This window comes from Amphibalanus amphitrite, unplaced genomic scaffold (genome assembly GCF_019059575.1).
Source record: "Amphibalanus amphitrite isolate SeventyFive unplaced genomic scaffold, NRLGWU_Aamphi_draft 000464F_arrow, whole genome shotgun sequence".
In the NCBI taxonomy this organism is placed as follows: domain Eukaryota; kingdom Metazoa; phylum Arthropoda; class Thecostraca; order Balanomorpha; family Balanidae; genus Amphibalanus; species Amphibalanus amphitrite.
This window is the reverse complement of record NW_024881958.1, coordinates 196,672-218,583: the sequence shown is the minus strand read 5'-3', so window position 1 is coordinate 218,583 and position 21,912 is coordinate 196,672. Positions and strand designations below refer to the sequence as shown.

The 21,912-nt window shown below is 47.7% G+C and overlaps 3 protein-coding genes across 3 annotated transcripts; all 3 read left to right on the top strand.

Annotated features, from left to right (window-relative positions):
• The first annotated feature begins 6,501 nt into the window (after positions 1-6,501).
• Positions 6,502-9,085, top strand: LOC122391976 (cuticle protein CP14.6-like). Its single transcript, XM_043386359.1, has 2 exons — positions 6,502-6,616; positions 8,607-9,085. Exons 1-2 carry the CDS (start codon positions 6,536-6,538, stop codon positions 8,919-8,921), a joined length of 396 nt encoding a protein of 131 aa, XP_043242294.1. The 5' UTR covers positions 6,502-6,535; the 3' UTR covers positions 8,922-9,085.
• A 1,803-nt stretch (positions 9,086-10,888) lies between these two features.
• Positions 10,889-12,157, top strand: LOC122391975 (larval cuticle protein 65Ag1-like). The gene is made up of 2 exons (XM_043386358.1): positions 10,889-10,981; positions 11,586-12,157. Exons 1-2 carry the CDS (start codon positions 10,973-10,975, stop codon positions 11,892-11,894), a joined length of 318 nt encoding a protein of 105 aa, XP_043242293.1. The 5' UTR covers positions 10,889-10,972; the 3' UTR covers positions 11,895-12,157.
• A 1,008-nt stretch (positions 12,158-13,165) lies between these two features.
• LOC122391974 (larval cuticle protein LCP-22-like) lies at positions 13,166-14,018 on the top strand. Its single transcript, XM_043386357.1, has 2 exons — positions 13,166-13,269; positions 13,500-14,018. Exons 1-2 carry the CDS (start codon positions 13,261-13,263, stop codon positions 13,899-13,901), a joined length of 411 nt encoding a protein of 136 aa, XP_043242292.1. The 5' UTR covers positions 13,166-13,260; the 3' UTR covers positions 13,902-14,018.
• Positions 14,019-21,912: the final 7,894 nt, after the last annotated feature.

The following is a 21,912-nucleotide window of genomic DNA, read 5'->3' as shown; positions in this document are numbered from 1 at the left end:
TGCTAACATGAGGCGAATGAAACGCTCTTGGAAGACTGATCGAATTCGAAACGAATCCTGATTTGCTGAACAGTGGGTGAATCTCAATATGAAGCTGAAACCAGCACACCCCTTCTCTGCAATCATCGCCATTTGAACGCCAGCGGACGGGCCGAATAACTGCTTTGCACGCGACGCTGCGAGTGATTACCGATCCCCTGCGGATTTAGGTGAAGGTGAGATCTCCACCTCTGGGGGAAAAGGCACAGACGCGCCAGTGAGAGCTGATTCGTCGGCCCTTATCTGGCTAGAGCCGCGGAATTCGTACATTTCAGTGATATCAGACTCCCAGACGCAAAAATGGCGGCCATCTCTGGTAGGTCATCTAGCGCGGCTCCCCACAGTCGCCGACTCCCTGAGAACTCACCTGGCCGTTACGTCACCGTTGTCCCAGCCGCCTGACGCTGAGGAGTGCCTCCTTATTGATGGCTTGTCATGGAAAGCGTGTCGAATCCCCGGTTGGCGACCATGGCGCGGTCGGCACGCCAGGAGGGTCGCGGCTGGCCAAGGCCACCGCCACGTCAGGTATGCTGATGGTCTGACGGCGGTGTTTTCCAAATTAGTCGCCGTGGCGCCTCCGTCTCCTCAGAGCTGGTCAGGAGACCGCTCCTCGACGGAGGGAGGGTGGGGGCGGCCGCAGCGCCGGACGCCGGTCGGGGATTGCCGCTGGACGGTGGATGGAATTGGAAACGCTGGGGACGTGTAGGATGTGACGTCGACGGTCTAAAGCATCTCTTGATCAATTTTGCATCAGCTTCTCTTAGTCACTGAACCGTGCCATTTAGCGGAAGATGCCGAGTTCACTTGATTTGGTCCAAGCATGGTGCTTAGCGCTGATATAAGTAGGATAGCTGCTAGCACTCAGCATACCAGCAGTGCTGAAATAGAAATCGCTCAACTGCAGGTAAATCGCTTCAAATCTGACGAAATTATGCGTGCTGAAAATAGCAAGCTGTGCAAATTGCGCAAACTTGGTCTGTCGGCAATAGTCCGGTATAGCACATCACCAACTACGTCCTTTGAAAAATATATATATATCCGGTTAATATTTTACATTTGTGTTTGCTGATCTTTTGATATGCGTCCATGTTGTACGTTTCATGTTCTGCACAGCATGCAAAAGTAGAATCTCAGCGGAGCCCGGTGGCAGGTTTACCTACGCCAGCGGTGTAAATTTTCAAGATAGGCGCGTCTAAACGCACGCATCCCCTTGCGAAACATAATTGAAAGAATGACAGTTTTGTTGGTCTACTGCGCATCTCAGGTGACTACTGAGAGAACGCGTACGTAGCAGCTAATGACGGGTACTGGTAGTCTGTTTTTGTTCGTGTTTCACCCCGATCACGTGCCGATCGGTGCTGCAGCGTGACGCATTACCTCCGTTCTGCACGAATGTGTACTTATGCAGATCGAGTGCGCAGAATGACACTGCACTGGTGAACCTCTGAAGGTCAGGTCGTGCTCCCGTCTTCCCACACCTCGGAAGAGGTGATGCGCATAAACGTTAGGATATGTGCTGATTTTGTATCGGTAGAACTTCACTGCGCTGCTTGGTCAGTGTTTGGATCAGCGCAACTCGTTGGATTCCGCCGGAAACGGGCAGATCTGCCAAGGAGCTGGGGTTCCACTGGTCGGTCCGTCTGACCGCTGGTCGGTCCGTCTGACCGCTGACCTCCGCGGTACACCGGCGGTGAAAGTGGTCGGACTGGTGGTCGGAGGCGCTGCCGGCGGCGGCAGACGAGTCGCCGCAGTGGTCGGCCGTGGCCGTGCCGTCCCCTGAGACGCGTCAGCCGTGACCTTGTCCTCCCCGCAGCTGGCCAAGGGGAGGGTCGGGAGGGGGCGCCGCCAACATGTTCGGGGAGCTCCCCAAGGCTGGCGCAGCTTATGTCCTGAAGACATGCATCGAATGGGCCATGGTGTGTGCCGGTAATTCACAAATAATTAGTTTGTATGTGTTCATCAATAATTTCATTCATTCATTGATTTTTTCTTCGGTCTGAACTCTGAATCGGCTCTCGCAACCTATCGTAGTCATCGCACCCTAAACCCTCTCCCGTATTGGACCTTAACAGCGGCTTATGTATTTACAGCAGCTAAGAGGGGAGGGTCGAATACCCAGTCTTTGTTTTGTTTTGTTTTGTTGGGTTAGGCCCTTTCGGTCCAATGAGACCATTTCAGAGCCGGGAGGATGATAGGATATAGGGGGAGACATTGGTCTGGGCAGGCACCCTAGTGAGTCGCCGGGGCTGAGCCCGTCCAGAGGACAGGCCACCCAGCCCCAAGGCACTCACTGCACCCGGCTACGGGGTGCGCTCCCTCGGGAGCAGCGGTGCCGCTCCAAGGGAGCAGCCCGCATGAGATAAAGTTGCCTGTCCAGCCCGGAGGGGGGTGCGGCGTGGAGGAGAAGGATTTCAGTATCCTGAGGATAGAAGCATGGAACGGTGGTATACCCAGTCATTTGGTCCCGGTGGACATTGGTTGGCGGACAAAGTGCGTTTCGTGTAACGAGACAAAACCGCTGGTGAGCAATGTCAAGAACTTAGGACTTCGGTTGAGCCTTTCCCAGCCCAGAAGGCTCGTTTTCGTACCCTCGGTCGCCGGTATTATGCACTGCGGTCGCACGTAACACATGCTGATGACCTTCCGCGTGTAGATAGCTGCAGCAGCGCAGAAATATGCTAATCGCCGGCTAATCCCCGTGTCGCGGGGCCGGGCGGCCGGGCGGATGCCGGTAGCCGGTCGGCCTGGCGTTACTGCAGCTACCTGGTGAGACAGGAGCCGGGAAGTCGTGTAATGACGAGGGTGCTGACATCAGACGGCCGCAGAACACCGCGAAACGGTGTACCACCCGCTCAGAGGAGCGGCGATCACCGCCTCACATTTCCCAGACTGACTCCGCGAGAAAATATCTGATAAAACACGCTGTCGGTTGGAGGTTCATGGCTACCAGCCAACAAAGCAATGCATGAAAAATGCCTCAGGCATTGAGAGCCAGGCCTGCCTGAAACACGTAATCTAACCACTTGGCTGCCATCGAATCTGCTCGGTGTACAGCTATCCAGGCTTGTGAAATACAGCGAACGTTAGGTACCTACATGTTTTTAGTCAGCTGGTGCATGGTCATTGGTCGTGCCATTCAAAATATTCATCTCAGTATCAGGTAAAAATAATGATGAATCGCGAAAAAAAAATCCAGAGTTCACGCCACCGTTCTGATTGCGTCAGTCATTTATCATGTAATACACTTAATTTATTAACTAAAATTATACTATTAACCGTCAGTCGCTTTGCATGTAAACGGCACCAACTTCGCTACTCGAAACGACATTCAATAAATGGGAAATACACTGCATAAAGTCAGAAGGTGATGTGAGGGTCCACATGGTTCCTGGAACCGCCCCTCCTCTCGCTCGGTTAGATCCGTCCTGGCACAGAGCCAGACAGGCTGATCCGGGACCCGCTCCCTGCGGCAGAAATGACGCGGAGCCCAGCGTCGTGACAGCCGCGCCGCAGCTCTTCATCAGAAAAAAACCGAAAGTGGTCAGCAGCCACATTCTGCGGTTTGAATAGTTTGTGGTTGTGTATTCTGAAATGGAAGAGGTTGTCATACATGTACAATTATGTATGCATGAATGGCTTTGAACTTAGACGGTTCTTTATTTTAGCATTGTAAAAAAACATCTGTTCTAAATTTAACAAACGGCGGGGGTCAAGGCGACTGCGTAAGTCCCCATTATAGAAACTAATGGTTTCTGTTAGCCGGGATGCTACTCGGGAACCGGGAAATGTCAATGTTTATGGAGGCTGGATCATCTTACAGCGCACCTTTACCATCTGTAGATCGACTAAGAATTTCGAGAAAGCTCGTCTTCTTCACCAGTCTTTGCCAAGATTTACCTAATACAATTATGTTTCCGATAAATTCATATTTATATTATATTTCTTGTAATGGACATGACCCAAATGCTAAAATATTCAAGATGATTGACATTTCCATCTGATTAAAAAAAAGAGATAAATGCTAGGCTGAGGACTGATGAGAACGTGTTTTCATCCTTATATGCCTGAACGTACATCATGTTCCTTTTTTACTGGCCTAACACGATTCATATAACCAATCAAAAAGGCTAAATTTAGCTGCGAAATATGCACCCCAAACTCCATCCTTAGTTATTGATTCCGAGAAGTAATGGAAGCGCACTAAGCAAATCACTGTCATCCATCAGAAGGTGGTTCCGGGCGCCCACTGCGTCCTTCGATCCTAATAATGCCTCCGTGGTTCTTCGAAAATACCTGCATATTCTTGTGGGCTTGTTAGCGCGAGAATTTCAGAGTTCGCCAAGCTTGGAAGGAGGGGATGACGACCATGGACTGACCTTGGAATCCTGCCGACGGCGGCGGATGCTACCAAAATGGTAAAAAGCACTTTTTTTAGGCTAAAACACTCGGTGTTACTAGGGTGCGCCGCTGCTGCTGCGTCTCTGGCTGCGTCGGCTGAAAGGAATGCCAGCTGTAAAAAGTAGCTGCTGGGCACTGTTTATGCGCTGCTTTCAATTTACTTGAGAAAAACGTGAAATTAGGACTAATTGGCGCATGTGAACACTGAACCTGGCATTGCTGGCGCCTCAGCCAGTACCTTATGGTGGGATGAGACGGCAGTCAGTGACTCCAACTCACTTGAAAACTAAGCGGCTTGGAAGCAGTTAGAATACACGCTAGATAACTTTCAAAATTGCTTCGAAACTATTTCAGTCATTTTTTCCTCAGGTAACTAGTGATCTCGCTGAAGACTATCATGGAAATTGAAAGTTGATCATGAAAATGAAGTTACTGTGGAAATGGCCATTTACATAACCTGGAACCAGCGAACCTTGGTAACACTAAAAATGTCATTGGTCGACAAACAATAAAAATAGCACAGCACGGACGATTCCAAGGTTTGAACTTTGCCAACATGTCTGGTTAACCCTTGCCCCGTTGGGGGGCATTTTGGCCCCCCTGTGGTTTTTCCTGAATAGCAAGAAAACGGCGGCGCGCAGCGCCGCCAAACTTTTTGTACCTTCCCGGGCATCAATTTGACACCTTCACATCGAATTTCAAGTCTTAGGTCACCTTAGGTCAGGAGTTATTGAGGTCAAACTGAGGTCATGTTCGAGCAAAAATGAGCAAAAAACATGCAATCTTGAAACGCTCACCAAATTTACAGTTACCAAGCAATTTCAAAGTTCTTTATATGGACTAGTAGACAAAAAGCGGCGCTACAAAACTGCTGTCTCGGATTTTCAAAATTTTGGGTTTTTGACCCCCAAAAACTCAAAAAATTGATTTCTTTAGAAAAATTAAAAAAAACGAATATCGAAAAAAAACGGAATACATATGATAGTCCTTGTTTTCTTCCATATACATACCAAATTTCAGATCGATATCTCTTTTTTTGGCCAAGTTATAGCGAAAAAAAAAAACTGTTCAAAAATGATGACGTCAAATATTTGAACTCAATTTTTAGCGATTCTAGACAATGTAGGGCAAAATAAAGACCACCATTGAACTCCCCGGGACGAGCTGCATCGAACCGATACCCATTTATGCAAAAATATCAATTTTGAAATTTGACCTAATTTGACCTGACCTTGACCTGAACTTGACCTGGCCTTGACCAAAACGTGACCTAAGCTGGCCCAAAAGTCTGCCTGACCCACATAATCGCATTTTTCATGTAAAATGGACCATAAAACATGTATCACACACGACACTTTCATATTGTGACCACCCTCCCCCCCCCCCCCTGTGACCTGACCTCTGTGACCTGACCTGGTATCAGTGACCTCAAATAGCAAAATATGTGTTTGAAGAACATTTCCCCATCGATGATTTTCAATGAAATGCATTTTACTCGATTTTACAACGCATTTCTTGAAATGCCTGTAAACGGTGAAAATTCGACCTTTGACCTGACCTGTGATGTCATCGGTTTGACCTAGTTTAATAAAATTGGGTCACAAGGTAGTTCCCTGATAGGGCTATCCAACACCGTTTGCCGCTTGTCGCTAGGTTGCGTGGTTCTCGAGATCTTAGAGGGAGCCAAAATGCCCCCCCCCCCCCAACGGGTCGCGTTGCTCGGCAGAGCCCAACGGGGCGCGGGTTAATTACGGAAAATCAAAGCCGTCGACCAAAAAGGAGAAAGGTGTGAAGTTATGCTGCGGTGAGCATCGCTTCTCTTACCATGCAAAGTCAATATCGATCACTATATCATAGATACGACAATATTTTTGTGATCAGTTGTCTGCACTTATTATGAAGGATGTGATCGTGCAGGACTGTAGACTTGTAGAGCGATCTTCGGCACTGTTTCCCTGTTTGTATTCTGCTCGCTGGCAGTGTTTGACCTTTGCTCGTTCGCCGGCACCATCTGCCGCCCCGGGCCATACTCGGTCTTGGGGCCAATCATAGGTGAAGAGCCCACATCATCAATTCAAATGTGCCGACTCACGGCCAAATGTATAAAACTGCGGCCGGGGTAGGTGCGGACATCACTCGACGCCAAACGTCCGTGCATCCACTTCTCGCCATGAAACTGGTGAGTGAGGACTGCTTTCTGTGGATTGTGGTACAAAGTGAGTTCAGTGCTCGTGGTTCTCGATTTCGGATAGAGGCAGGGGTTCCAGGAAGTTGTAATGTATTGATGCAAACATTTGCTAATTTTCTTCTTCTAACAATTTTGATCACCATCTTATATTGGGACGAATTTAATGCACTCATCAAGTGCAAAAACTCAAATGAGAAATGAAAGAACACAACATGAGATCATGAAATGATTTACCACTTATTGAAATATTACTGATATATTACGTGTGTTGTATCTAGTAATACGAATAGCTGCGGCAGGTTATCATGACTATATTATTCGGTAACAATGTGTAAATAGTTCCCGCATTTATTTTCGGTTATTTGAGTTGAAGTTAGAAAATCTAAGATAAAAAACATTGCTAAGTTGAAAAGGTTAGCATGTTTCTACGAATGTCAATTACCTCTCATTTTTAAAGTTAGGTACTTCTACTTGTTCTGATGATCTCGCTCCATCAAATTCTAGCTACTCCATTCAGTAATTATTTTTCATTAGGTGCCTACTGAATCCAACACAATGCTACCATGACTTAACCCGCGCGGGGCTGGGGGGGTAAATTTTACCCCCCCCTCGCGAATTTTTGCGATATCTCAAAAACGGCATCGCGCAGCGCCGCCAAACTTTCAGTACCTTTTCTTACATCAATTTGACACGTTCCCTGAAAATTTGAGCAAAATCCGTCGGAAAATTTTTGAGAAATTGACGTTTTAGTGACGTCATGTTCGCCATTTTCGCCTCAAAAACGGCAAAAGTTCAAACACCGCTAACATCTTCATTTTTAAAGGAATCAAGACGTAAGAAAAAAGGTTATACGTAATTTTACTTTTTCTATCAAATGGCTATCTCGGTTTTTTGAAAATTTTGGATTTTGGCCTAAATTTTTTTCAAAAAACTAACTTTTTTGGGAAAATCATTATAAAATCCAAAATTTTGAGTCTATCGAAAAAACCGGAATATATGTCAGAGAAGTGGTCTATGTGCACCTACATACCAAATTTTAGAAGAATCGGTTCAAAAATGTGGGAGTTATTCAAAATTTTATGACGTCACGACACACATTTTTTTTTGAAAAATGACTTTTGGAAGTTCTAGACCTCGTACGGAAACAAAAATAGCACCATTCGATTCGCCGTGAAAAACTGCATCAGATAGACACCTTTTTAGGCCTTAACAACCAACTTCAAAATTTGACCTCACTTGACCTGACCTTGACCTGACCTCGACCTGAAATTCATCCAGAGGTGGTCCATATCACTTATTGAGTGTGCCTATTGAATTCTATGAGTAAAATGACCCATTAAACATGTGTCGCACATGCCCTTTTCTATATTTTGTTTTTTGGTGACCTGACCTGACCTGACCTGACCTTGACCTTGACCTCTGAATGATATTGTATGCAACGAATATTGTCTTGGTAGCCTAAGAACACGTTTTGGGCGATCAGTCTCAGTCCATGACTCCATTCTTCGGTAACTACGGTGCAAGGCCGATACTGTAGAAACTTGCAATTTGTACCCTTGACCTGACCTTGACCTTGACCTCAAACTTTAAATTAAGTACATGTTTTTAGTAGTTCGTGATGAGAGCTTTCGATTGGCGTTTGAATTTTCCAAATCGGACCATTAGTTCGGGAGATAACAGGGGGGGGGGTAAAATTTACCCCCCCCCCCAGCCCCGCGCGTTCGGCTGGAGACCCCAGCCCCGCGCGGGTTAACGCAAGGTGCGACTAACCAGAATCAGTACCTAATGCAATCGTCCATATTAAAAAACAATTCTTGCAAGTTCAGGCTATATTAGTTAGGTATATGTTTTCTTCCCGAATAAAAAAGAATTGTGCTGAAAATAAACAAAGTGTTTTTACACTGTCTACTTCTTAGCCGGTAAACAATGCCGTAGAGGTGTATGCGGACTGTGTTCTGACGTCCCCCCGCGTGCCCTCCAGATCGTGTTCGCCGCCCTGCTGGCTGTGGCCGCCGCCCGTCCCCAGGACAGCCAGCCCGAGGTGGCCATCGTCCGCATGGACAACACCCAGAACGACGACGGCTCGTTCCAGTACGCCTACGAGACCAGCGACGGCACCGCGGCCGAGGTCAGCGGCGAGTCGAAACAGATCGGCGAGGAGGTCGGCACCGTGATGCGCGGCTCGTACAGCTTCGTCGGCGACGACGGCGTCACCTACACGGTCACCTGGACGGCCGACGAGAACGGCTTCCGCGCCGAGGGCGACCACCTGCCCGTCAGCCCCAACGCCGCCTAGACGTCCCCCGCCGCCGGCAACGACCTACCCGTGTGTCACTGTGTGTCACTCTGCGTGTCCATCTCCGTGTCAGTAACGTGTCATCCCAGTCATCTGTACCTTTGTGATATGATCAGTGAATAATGTTTTATCTGTTTGTCCAAATAAACGTGTATTCGCTTCAACGTTTGTTTAGCTGGCAGTATGCATAATTCAGTCCAGGAGGACAGTCCACATTAGGCGTCATTACGAGCGAGCGAGCGCAGCGAGCGAAGTGAGTCTTTTCAATATAACGGAAAAATATCAATGTGAGCGGCCCGGCCCGGCCCGGCCTGTAACGCTTTTGAGAGGCTTATATCTCAGCAACCGCTGGACCGATTGGCCTGCGGTCTTTTTTGTTGGGTAGTCCCATCCCTTCTACCCCGTAATTGACTACTTTTGATACATCTCAGTGACCGTCGTGGCACGTGCCACGTGAAAAGTCAAGGGTGTTCAAGCTGTTTTGCAAAAGTAGTGATTTTGAGAGGCTCATATATCAGCAGCCGCTTGGGCGATTGACTTGCGGTAATTTTTGTAGGGTAGCTGCATCCCTTCTACCAAAGGTCGGATACTCTTCATCTATGTGAGTGACCCCCACTGCACGTGCCAAATACAACAATAAGAGGTGCCAAATTTGTTCCCATTTCAGTAACTCGGTAATTACTGGGACGATTTCGCTGAAACTTGGCACACAGGTAGGCAACCACCAGGCAATGCATTCCCATGTGTTGCGGTTAGGGTGCTACTGCACGTGCGCACGTGCAGGGGGCGTTTCCAGATCTCGAGAACGGCTGGGCCGATTGCGCTCAAATTTGGTACACGGTTGGGGACCGGTTAGTAGGGTGCCGTGCAAAAGTCATTTTGGACCCCGTTTGCACGTGCGCACGTGCAGAATGCCGCTTCCAGATCTCAGGAACGGCTGGGCCGATTGCGTTCAAATTCGGTACACCGCTAGCGACCGGTTAGAAGGGTGCTTTGCACAAGCCCGTTGGAAGTACCCTTTCGCCCTTCTGCACGTGCAGGGCTCACTCTCTCGCTCGCTCGTCCTTCGCCCAAAAGGCGTTTTACTGGTTTTAACAGTTATATGAACAAGCCAAGAGAAATGATGTCAGTTCTTTGGTAAAGTTCTCCAGATGCCCTTTGTACGTCTAAGTAAAGGTAATCCAACGCATCTCGACAAAAGGAACAAAACGCTGGTAAAGGTAATATGTATTTATAAACATTGTGTCGTCACATTCGTTAAAAAAATCAACAAACACGTCCTTCCCGACAATTATAATCCCTACTTGGTCAAACCGTTGATCGAGGGCGTAGACTAGGAACACACAGCCATTTTATAAACAGCTGCTTATTGAGGGCTTTCAGCCATGCTGCAGCTATACCACTATAACCTCTGGTGACCTGAGCCTTCAATGAAAACTAATGATATTTAGATGTACTTACAAAAAGTACTTTACAATTTCTTACGACATTGCAGGCATTGCTTGGCGCTTGACGCTACGAAGCCCGGGAGTCGAGCTAGAGGGACGTAAAAACGATCCCCCAAGTTACGATCGAGCCATCGCCTTACGAGGACCAGTTGTAAACAAAAAGTGAATACTGTATGCAACGCAAAACATCTCAGTAAACCTGGGTGGACGCGGCTCATATCGGACATCCTATCCTGATCTATGCAGATGAGGCACAAACAGGTCATCATTTCGTCACCGGATGGTTCCCATTGCATGTCCCATTGAGTCGCGCTCGCCGGAGTCCCGAGCTCTGCGCCCGCTGCCGGTCGCTGAATGTCATGTCGATCAACTGAAGCCAACCGATATTTATGGCTGGAACGATAGCCTGTATGTCAATCTCCCCTGTAGCAAGAACCAGTGGCTGACCCAAACTTGGTCAATGGGTGATCGTATTATTCGCAGATTTATCTATCAGCGATGTGTCGAAAGATTACGCTGCAGTCTCATGTGACACATATAAAAGCCCGGCAGAGAAGGGATGGAGATCAGTGTGCCTATACGTGGACATACAGCAGCACAGTCATGAAGCTGGTGAGTATCCGAAGCCTTCAACCGTTTGTCTGCCTCGTGAATCAGAAACGTTCAGGGCAATCGTTTATCGTAGGATTGTGCCTTCTTGGGATTGTGCCTTCTACCCACCAACGCATTCATACAAGTTCTGCATGAATTCCGCTAACAGCTGTTTGCTGTCCGTACTTGGAAGCCACAAATGCTGTAAGTTAACCATTTGCCTTTGACCGGACTTTGTCTTGACCTGTGCTCGAGTTGAGCAAATTTCACGGCGGCATATTTGCCTTGTTGCGTAGGTTTCCGATGCAACATGCCATATTTTTCGGCTAAATTTGGTCTAGGTTTCCCTACGAGGTTCCCCTAGGCTTTCCTCGTATATGAGTAAAAAGGACCTTTCTTGATTGTTTCCTTTTCAATAAGCTACATGATCGCCCAGTCGAAGTTCTTGCCGGATACCTATGTGTAACTGGATTTGTTGTGCAAGTGACGATATCGTTCACTTTTTGAAGGAGAAAACTAGTGCGAAGCTCAAAATCTCAAAGCCATGAATGAAAACTATCCAACGTACAGCGTATTTTGTAGATTATAGAAAGGATAACACTGAAGTCATTTTCTTCCCCCGCAGGTGGTATTTTTCGCTGTGCTGGTGGCGGCGGCGGCCCGGCCTCAGGGGGACGGTGCCGAACTGCTGCGCTACGAGAGCCAGCAGAACGAGGACGGCTCGTTCCAGTACAACTTCGAGACCAGCGACCCGATCCTGGTGGACAGCGCCGGCCAGCAGCGCCAGATCGGCGACCAGGCCGGCATCGTCATGCAGGGCAGCTACACGTTCCGCACGCCCGAGGGTCAGCAGGTCACCATCGACTGGGTGGCCGACGAGAAGGGCTTCCAGCCGCGCGGCGACGCCATCCCCGTGGCGCCGCAGAGCTCCTAGGGAGGACACAATGGCGTGCCGGCTCATCCATCAATAACATGACAATGTGACTGCACCGAAAGTTGGTTTTACATGAAATATATTCATCACGCTCATTTACCCTGCATACCTAAGAATATGGCAAAATGTCATAGCCTGATGATTAGTCAGAGAGACAAGGACAGGAGGAACGTCACATGATGGCGATCAAAAAGGTAACTTTTTGCAACCAAAAATAAACTCAAGTGATACAAATGTAAGAATAAACTTAGACCAAAAACAAACCTCGCCCTATTTGCTTTTTATACCTACTAACGTATGGTGGCCGATTACCCCCCCCCCCCCCGTTCGGCCCCTGATCGAGTCAGAGTTTCGTCGAAAACGAGCGTGCTTCCCGTGCCGAGAGGATGGCGATGAAGCGCAATTGTAACGTCTTAGATCATTGGCTGGCCTCACCCCCATGTCGGGTCAGTGACACAAAAACCCAAACAAAGGCTAGGTATGCTAAAAACCAATGAGACCTAATTTCGCCAAATGAGCAGCAAATGTGCACCAAATATTTATCAGAAAATTGACAAATGTCCTGAAAACGGTTTACACATTTCGCTCGTTAACATCCCAATGTAAAGCAGCTTCATCTTTTTGGGCTCACGGGGAACCTCAAATACTTCCGCCATCATGCAGGAGATGATCATGCACGACGTACGTGATATTAACCGTTTTCACGACGGGCCATCCGGCGAATGCACCTGATTTGACCAAATCTGCACCTAATTTCTTTTACAGCAAATATCTTCATTTTATGAATTTATTTCAGTGTTTTAATCGATGATGCTCTCTGATAATATGACAAAGCATGGGCATATCAGCAATTAATGCAACCCTAGCTGATAGCTGCTAAGAGATACACTGAACCTGATTTGACCAAATCTGCACCTAATCTGTACCAGATGTGCACCAAATGTGTACCAGCTGGCCGTCGTGAAAACGGCTATTATCCTCTCGTAAAGCTGGATGTAGGCTACAAATATCATCCACTAAATCCTAAATCTTTCATATACGCACCCAAAACCTTTGCCCTCTTGGCAGGCGCGCAAGGGAGTTTGCCGTTCGTCTGGTCGTCCTATGAAAGCCAAATCTAAAACAAGTCCTGGCAGGAGATAACCGGACGTTCCGTTCGTCCACCGCACATGGATCGCTCTGCGAATTCTTTGCAATGTGCACGTTCCCTCGAATCCTGTGATACCTACCCGGGATTATACGTGCTACCTGCTAAGGGGATTACGCTTGTGAAGGACGCCACTGCAGAGCTGGCATATAAATGGCGGCCGGTGCAGCGACCAGACACAGTTCAAGTGTAGCACATACACAGTAACAACCTGCCAACATGAAGCTGGTAAGCATTTCGATTGTTTGACCGATACCGTATTCCCCAATTATATTTCATAGGCATATTCGTTATGAAGAATACACTAATTCAACTAATGAGGCAGGGCGCTTCAGCATTGCACCTTTTTAAATTAAAAATCCTTTATCACTGAAGTTACCGTAAGATTGTCAACCATATGATGAGTGTGTAATATGTATTGGTCTAGCTTAGAGACTAACCGTTTTCTTTGCCTGCAGCTGGTGATTGCCGCCCTGCTGGCCGTGGCCGCCGCCCGGCCCCAGGACCCGGCCTACGACCCCGCTGAGGAGCTCCGAGCCGCCGGCATCGTCCGCATGGATATGGTCCAGAACGACGACGGCTCCTTCCAGTACGGCTACGAGACGGCCGGCGAGGGCCAGGAGAGCTCCCAGGACGTGTCTGGACGGCCCGAGCAGATCGGAGAGGAGGTCGGCATCGTCAGCCAGGGCACCTACTCGTTCGTCGCCAGGGACGAGAACGGAAACGAGGTGCCGGTCACCATCACCTGGCGGGCCGGCCCCGAGGGCGTTGTGATGGAGGGCGCCGCCATCCCAGTGGCTCCCGAGGACCCCAACAAGGCTGCTCAGGACGCCGCCTACGCCGCTGCTGCGCTTGTCTAGACAATGAACATACAGATATTAAACTATTGACAGCTCAGTGATGACCATATTGTGGAACGAATGTGACTAATGTGTGTATTCATGGTGTGCTTAGAAACAAATAAATGCTATTTTCTACCAGTGAATTTCCGGATATGTCAGCCATGACAGCAAGTCTGTGCCCTCCACTTGATGCCCCAATGTCATCAACAGCAAGCCAGTGTACTTACTGCATTACGGGTACTTTTGAGCCCATCTCAGCAATGCACCTCTATACCCACATCTACGCCTCTACACCTCTACCCTCGCCCGCACACAGAGGTGGTTGCCACCCCTCCCCCCCCCCCCCCCCCGCCAGGTAGTGTTTCTGATCTGCACTAACTACACATTTTTAACCCTCGCCCGCACATGGGGGGGGGGGGTGGTTGCCACCCCCCAGGTAGTCTGTCTGCTCTGAACTCAACATTTTTAGAGCTAGAAAGCTGATTTTTTGTATAGCTGCTCTTCTATCCTTTCTTGATGTCCACTGAAAATTTTAAATTTCTGTGTTTTTGGTTTCGGAGATATGACCTTATTTTTCAGGTCATGTCATGACCCAAATGGCCAATTCTCAGCATATTGCGCTGGCTATGGGCCTTGTGAGCTTTTGACACCTTGATTTCGGCCTTTTTTGCCAGTCATACCTCCCACCTATCATGGAACATGTTGTTCGACGATGTACAGATGTCAAGGTCAAGGTCAAGGTCAACCTAGGTCATCTAAGATAATTGCGTTTTAGGCAAGCGGAATTCACTTTTTGTGAAGTTTTTTGACTGCATTTTTGGTAAAAGCTTCTCAGATCATGATTTCATGTAATATGGACACATAAACAATCGGTGCACACATCAGTATACACACAGACACACACAGACATACAAACACATATAATTGACCTTCACCTAACTTGACCTGAAATGACCTCAGCAGCAAAAACCTGGTCGGGTAGTGTGACAAAGAGGTTCTAGCTGGCTTGGCACCAGAAAACGGCATCGTCATCGGTATATGATAAGGAGCGCACTTGATATCCAACGGTGACCCAAAACAGCAACATTTTTTAGTTTGACCTGACCTGGAAGGTCAATGACTGACCGGAGAAGGTAAAACTGGGTATCATTGGATTCGCCTTTTCCCAAAGAATCTTTTTGGTCCCTATCGCTAAGCTCTATCTCCAACAGGAACGAAATGGCGCGGGGGAGGGTTGGCAACCCCCCCTTCCCATGTGCGTTCTAGGATGGGAAAATGGCATGTGCGGGCGAGGGTTAACCCTCGCCGGCACAGGCCATTTTGAGTCCTTCGACGGCACAAGGGGGGTTGGTACGACCCCCCCTCGCGTTTGGCCCCTGATCGAGCTAGAGCTTCGCGAAAAAAACGAGCGTGTTGCCCGTCACGAGAGGAAGCCGATGATACCCAATTTTAAGATCCTAGGTCATCGGGTGACCTTCCAGGTCAGGTCAATGGCCCGAAAACCGAGAAAATCGGGAGCTGTTAGAAAGTCGTAAAGTGTGGCTGCTATGTGGTTTTCCGGGGTGCTGATCACGAATATCGTGTTAGTTTTGATCAGAGATGATGTCTTTAAGCATTTAGACCAGGTCGGGTCAGGTCAGGTCAGGTCAACCGGTAGGGGTTGTGACGGGTATTCGTAATACGTGTCAACCGCCTCGGACAGCCTCGTAGCATGTTACGAAGGCACCAAAACTACTTCGTAAATGTTCAAATGGTTGTTAAATTCGAATTCAGCTCCAAAAACTAGCCTAGAAACATGTAAAACTCGAAAAAGTGAACCGAGGTCACCCGAGGTCACCAAAGGTCAATGACCTGACCTGACCCTCAGGTGACCTTGACACCCACCCTAATGCATGGGAGCAACATTAAATCACATGTTTGAACGTTTGAAACCACGAAAAGCTTGCAAACGCGCGGCTAATGCGAGCCGACACGCGCCGAACCGCGATTTCGGCCAAACATGGTCACAGAAAAGAGGTCACAGGTCAAAGGTCATTGGGGTCAGGGTCATGAAATTTTCAGGGTAGGTGTAAAATTGATCAATGCGAGGATACAGAAAGTTTCGTCGCGATCGGCCGCTTTTTACGCGAGTTGTACGCGAAAAACCTTAGGGGGGGTTGCATCAACCCCACCATGTGCCGGCGAGGGTTAAGGATATCCGCCCCCCCCCCCCCCGTCGGTGCGCGGGTTAAAAAAATCAGCTAGAAGCTTGAGTTTTCGTATAGCTGCTTCTCTATACTTTCTCAGCGTCCACTAAAAATGTCAAGTTCTAGTGGTTTTTGGTTTCGGAGATATGATCCTGTTTTTCAGGTCATGTCATGATCCAAATGACGACCAATACTCAATATCTTGCGCTGACTATGGGTCGTGTGAGCTTTCGACACCATGATTTTGGTATGTTTTTGTTAGTCTTAGTTCTTACCTCCCACCTATCATGGAACATGTTTTTCGACGATGTGCAGATGTCAGGGTCAGGGTCAAGGTCAACCTAGGTCATCTAAAAACATTGCATCTTAGGCTTGCTTAATGTTTCACTTTTCGTGACGTTTTTTGACTGCATTTTTGAAAAAAAGCTTATCAGATCATGATCTCATGTGATATGGACACATAAACAATCGGTGCACACATCAGTATACACTATACACACAGACACACACAGACATAGAAACACATATCGTTGACCTTGACCTAGCTTGACCTGAAATGACCACAGCCAGTAAAAATCTAGTCGGATATTGTGACAAAGAGCTGTTCTAGCTGGCTTGGTGCACCACAAACGGCAGCGCCATCGGTATATGATGGGCACCGCACGTGATATTCCAACGGTGGCCCCAAACAGCGACATTTTTAGTTTGACCTGACCTGGAAGGTCAATAATTGAACTAATGAGGTAAAATTGGGTACCGTTGGATTCGTCTCTTCCCAAATAATCTGTTGGTTATTGCCGCAAACCTCTCCAGCAGGAACGAGATGGCGCGGGGGCGGCAACCCCCTCCCATGTGCGTTCTAGGATGGGAAATGACATAAGTGGGCAAGGGTTAATTCTTCATTCAGAACCCGTTTTGTAATATGATGCTACACATCAACGTGGTATAGGGACATCAGAATTGGCTGGTAAACATCCCACGCTTATTCTCCGATGATGTAGCGAGCATTCACGCATTCACTCGCACAGTGACAGACAAAAACGAATTGAAAGACGCGCTTGACGTTTGCTACAGCAGGCGCAGGAGATCCCGAGCGTTCACCGACTGGCTTTTGTCAGAGTAGCTGACCTCATGATGCTTTCACTACATACGAGTAGAAGGTCTGGTAAAAGTGTTGCCGTGTGTAAGGCCTGGAAATAGCTCTAGCTGCAAATATTGTCCAAAAATGCAAACAGGTCAGGTCGTGAAAAGTGACAAGGCCACCCAACAACACCACCAAATAACCACAAATCAACAATGGCTCTCGTGAGCTCATGAAGTGCTCCCCAAACCCTTTCGGCAAATTTCTAGCAAACTAGATGGTGCGCGAACGATGAGGCTAGTAACCAAACAATTCTCGACATCTTGCGTTGGCTATGGGCCTTGTGAGCTTTTGACACCTTGATTTCGGCCTTTTTACCAGTCTTACCTCCCACCTATCATGGAACATGTTGTTCGACGATGTACAGATGTCAAGGTCAAGGTCAAGGTCAACCTAGGTCATCTAAGATAATTGCGTTTTAGGCAAGCGGAATTTACTTTTTGTGAAGTTTTTTGACTGCATTTTTGGTAAAAGCTTCTCAGATCATGGACATGATTTCATGTAATATGGACACATAAACAATCGGTGCACACATCAGTATACACACAGACACACACACAGACATACAAACACATATAATTGACCTTGACCTAACTTGACCTGAAATGACCTCAGCAGCAAAAACCTGGTCGGGTAGTGTGAGAAAGAGGTTCTAGCTGGCTTGGCACCAGAAAACGGCATCGTCATCGGTATATGATAAGCAGCGCACTTGATATCAAACGGTGACCCAAAACAGCAACATTTTTTAGTTTGACCTGACCTGGAAGGTCAATGACTGACCTGAGAAGGTAAAACTGGGTATCATTGGATTCGTCTCTTCCCAAATAATCTTTTTGGTCTTTACCGCTAAGCTCTATCTCCAACAGGAACGAAATGGCGTGGGGGGGTGGGAACCCCCCCCCCCATGTGCGTTCTAGGATGGGAAAATGGCATGTGCGGGCGAGGGTTAACCCTAGAACGCCTGGGGGGGGGGGGTTGTATCAACCCCCCCCCCCCTGAGGTTTTTTCGAAGTGCACGCTAAACGGCTTGTCGTAGCGGGCTGAAATTTTCAATACCCTCTGGGGCAACCTTTGCGCATCTTTTGCCGAAAAAAAATTGATCGGGTCATGTCAGGTCACGGAGTAATGACGTCATAAGAGGTACAGCCTCCGGCCGACAGTTACCAAACGTGTGCGCCGAATCCCTAGGTTTTCTGCCGGTGATACCCACATTGTTTGATGGATCATGATGAAACTTCCCATGCATGTTGGGGCAAGCATTGGCTATCGTGTGGTGCAAGAAAATTGACCGGGTCAGGTCAGGTCACGGAGCTATGACGTCACAAGAGGAACAGCGTCCGGTACTATTTTTGAAAAGCGCCCGAACCACTATTTTGCTAATTCTTGTCACCTCAATGGGAATATGCAGCAATATTAGCTTCTATAGGGAGCAAATGGACCTCCCAAATCCAAAAATACAATCAGATTTCAAAAATTTAGATTTTGATTTTTCGAATTTCTGCCGCCGACTGTGACCTTGCCGACTTCCGGCGCTCCCAACGCGCCATTTTTAGAGCTAGGGAAACGAAATACATACCAAACGATAGAGAATTGATCAAGGAACACGATAGTGAAGGTTTCAAGTCGATATCTCCCACCGTTTTGCCGCAATCGCCGCGGAAAGTTGAAAAAGTTTGATTTTTTCGGAAAATTTGACCTTTGACGGGTCATAAGTAGGTCAAATGTTGACCTAGGACCAAAAAATATACCACCAATCGCGAGATCTCGTTGAGAGCAATCCGTTGGTTTTTTTCCGCTAAGCTCTACGCCCTTCCGTTTCGAAACGCCAGGGGGGGGGTCGTAACAACCCCCCCCCCCCTGGTCGTTCGTGTTATGAGAAATGGCCTGGTCGTGCGAGGGTTAACCCTCGCATGTGTGCGGCGTTTGCCAGCTTCTAATGTGTAGGGGGGGGGGGGTCGGTTGGACCCCCCCCCTTGCCGTTTGGCCCCTGGTCGAGCTAGAGCTTCGCGGAAAAAACGAGCGTGTTGCCCGTGACGAGAAGAAGCCGATGATACCCAATTTTAAGGTCCTAGGTCATTGGTTGACCTTCCAGGTCAGGTCAATGACCCAAAAGTCGGGAAAATCGGGACCTGTTAGAAAGTCGTAAAGTGTGGCTGCTAAGGGGTTTTTCGGGGTGCTGATCACGAATATCGTGTTAGTTTTGATCACAGATGATGTCTTGAAGCATTTAGACCAGGTCGGGTCAGGTCAGGTCAGGTCAACCATTAGGCGTCGTGACGGGTATTCGTAGTACGTGTCAACCGCCTCTGACAGCTTCGTAACATGTTACGAAGTCACCAAAACCAGAGCTGGGCAAGTGCGTTCCTTTAGTGCGTTCCTGCGTTCTTCCGTACGTACGCACCGCCCTTTTTAGGAACGCAAGAACGCAGGAACGCAAAGTTTTTCAAAGGAACGCAAGTAAGAGGAACGCACCACCCGAAATTTTGAAGCGTTCCTGCGTTCTTGCGGAACCACCCGAAAAATTATATTGCTGCCAATGACCTCTGTGTCAAATGTTTGAATCTCGAGTACGTGTGATTGCCGGTAGAGGCGCCACTTGTCGGTCGAATCGAGGAAGGCTTGCTTAGATTTAGTGCTGATGTTTACTATTCGATTCGGTTTCAGGCATTAAATGTGTAAAGATTTTAGAGGTGATGTTTACTATTCGATTCAGTTTCAGGCATTAAATGTGTGAAGTAAATATGATAACTTTTACTAAGATACATCTTTTAACTTAACTATTGTTTTTAAGCAGGTCGTATTTTTGTTGTAAACCCTACGGATGATATTGGTAAAACGTATTTCAGATATTCGATTCGGAAAAGAGATGTCGAGCTGCTTTTCGGCCCCACGTCGCCATTCTCGGTATTCTGTGATCGATTCGCCCCGTGTTTGGTTGGGCCCGCGCCGCGTGGTTCGGCGGTATTTTTGAGGGAGGAACGCAGGAACGCAGGAACGCTAACGCAGCGAACGAAAAAAAAATGAGGAACGCTATTCCAGGAACGCACTAACCGCGGCCGGAGGAACGCAGGAACGCTAACGCACTACCGAAAATCGAGGAACGCGCCCAGCTCTGACCAAAACTACTTCGTAAATGTTCAAATGGTTGCTAAATTCGAATTCAACTCCAAAAACTAGCCTAGAAACATGTAAAACTCGAAAAAGTGACCCGAGGTCACCCGAGGTCACCAAAGGTCAATGACCTGACCTGACCTTCAGGTGACCTTGACACACACGGGAGTAACATCAAATCACATGTTTGAACGTTTGAAACCACGAAAAGCTTGCAAACACGCGGCTAGTGCGAGCCGACATACGCGAAATCGCGATTCCGGCCAAACATGGTCTCGGAAAAGAGGTCACAGGTCAAAGGTCATTTGGGTCAGGGTCATGAAATTTTCAGGGTAGGTGTGAAATTGATCAATGCGAGGGTACTGAAAGTTTCGTCGCGATCGGCCGCTTTTTACGCGAGTTATTCGCGAAAAACCATGGGGGGGTCCATCCGACCCCCCCCCCCTACACATGCGAGGGTTAAGGCCTCGATAGTATATAAAATACTCTGAATTTGGTACAGATATGTCTTTTTATCAATGTCTTATGTTCGTTCGGTTTTTGGTAAGTGTGTCCAGCTAAATACATACAGATTATGGAATCTGGCCGCTGGGTCTTGGTAGTCTCACTGATGACTGGATGTTATAAAGGGTGTGGTCGGAGTGAATATGGCAGCACGGGCTAAAGTTCGGTGCAGGAAACGGCTATTACATCCAAAATGTTTTGCACGCATTTCAGTCCATCATATGTAGGGGAGAGGCGGGGGACTTATTTCTCAGGCCATATTTGCTTAGGTATTATTTGAAAAGTGTGGTAGCCAAGCTGTTTTGTGCAGCACCAATAAAGGATAGGCCATTTCTCTGCAGTATACCATCATAAAAACCGAGCCTTTATAGAAGTGTGGTTATATGTGGAGAAAAACAAAAACACTCATTTTGAGGGGAAAAGGGACACACGCAGCAGAAAAGGGATAGACACGAGGCTGAATTGGGACACAAAAAATGAGGTATTGGGACAATATGTTTATCTCGAATTATTTGTCTCTCTATGTTTAGGCAATCAATTGATACATGGAAACTTATCTTCACACTATCTGCCTCGTTTCGTGACCTCGATGTTCCCATAAAATGCACAGTTTCTTACAAGAGTAAGGCTTTCTGGTCTTCGCTTTGATGTATTTGTGGTTAGGGGATGCAGCTGTGCAACCCAACCCAAAACATGTAGGTAAAAATGCATCTTTTTGCACCCCTTTACCATTTTCACCATTTGGTATCCCAATTCTCCCACAACACCGCCGTATCAAATCACGCATTTTTTGTCATTCATCAGTTACAGAGCGTTTGCATGCAAACTAGCAATCGCATAAAGACGGTGTTAAGCTAACATCGTAACATGTTTAAAGAAAGATGGTTTGTCATATGGAATACACAGACAACTCAGAATAACACACGAAAAACAAGTTTTTTGGTGTTCAGCCAGCACAGCCCAACCAACGGCCATAAAAGGGCTGCTGAGGCTTCCCATCGTTGCACATCACATAGAATCAAAAGGTAAAGGCAAAAATCATACAAGGATGCTGCCCATTTTTTTAGATATTGGCGTGTCTCTATTC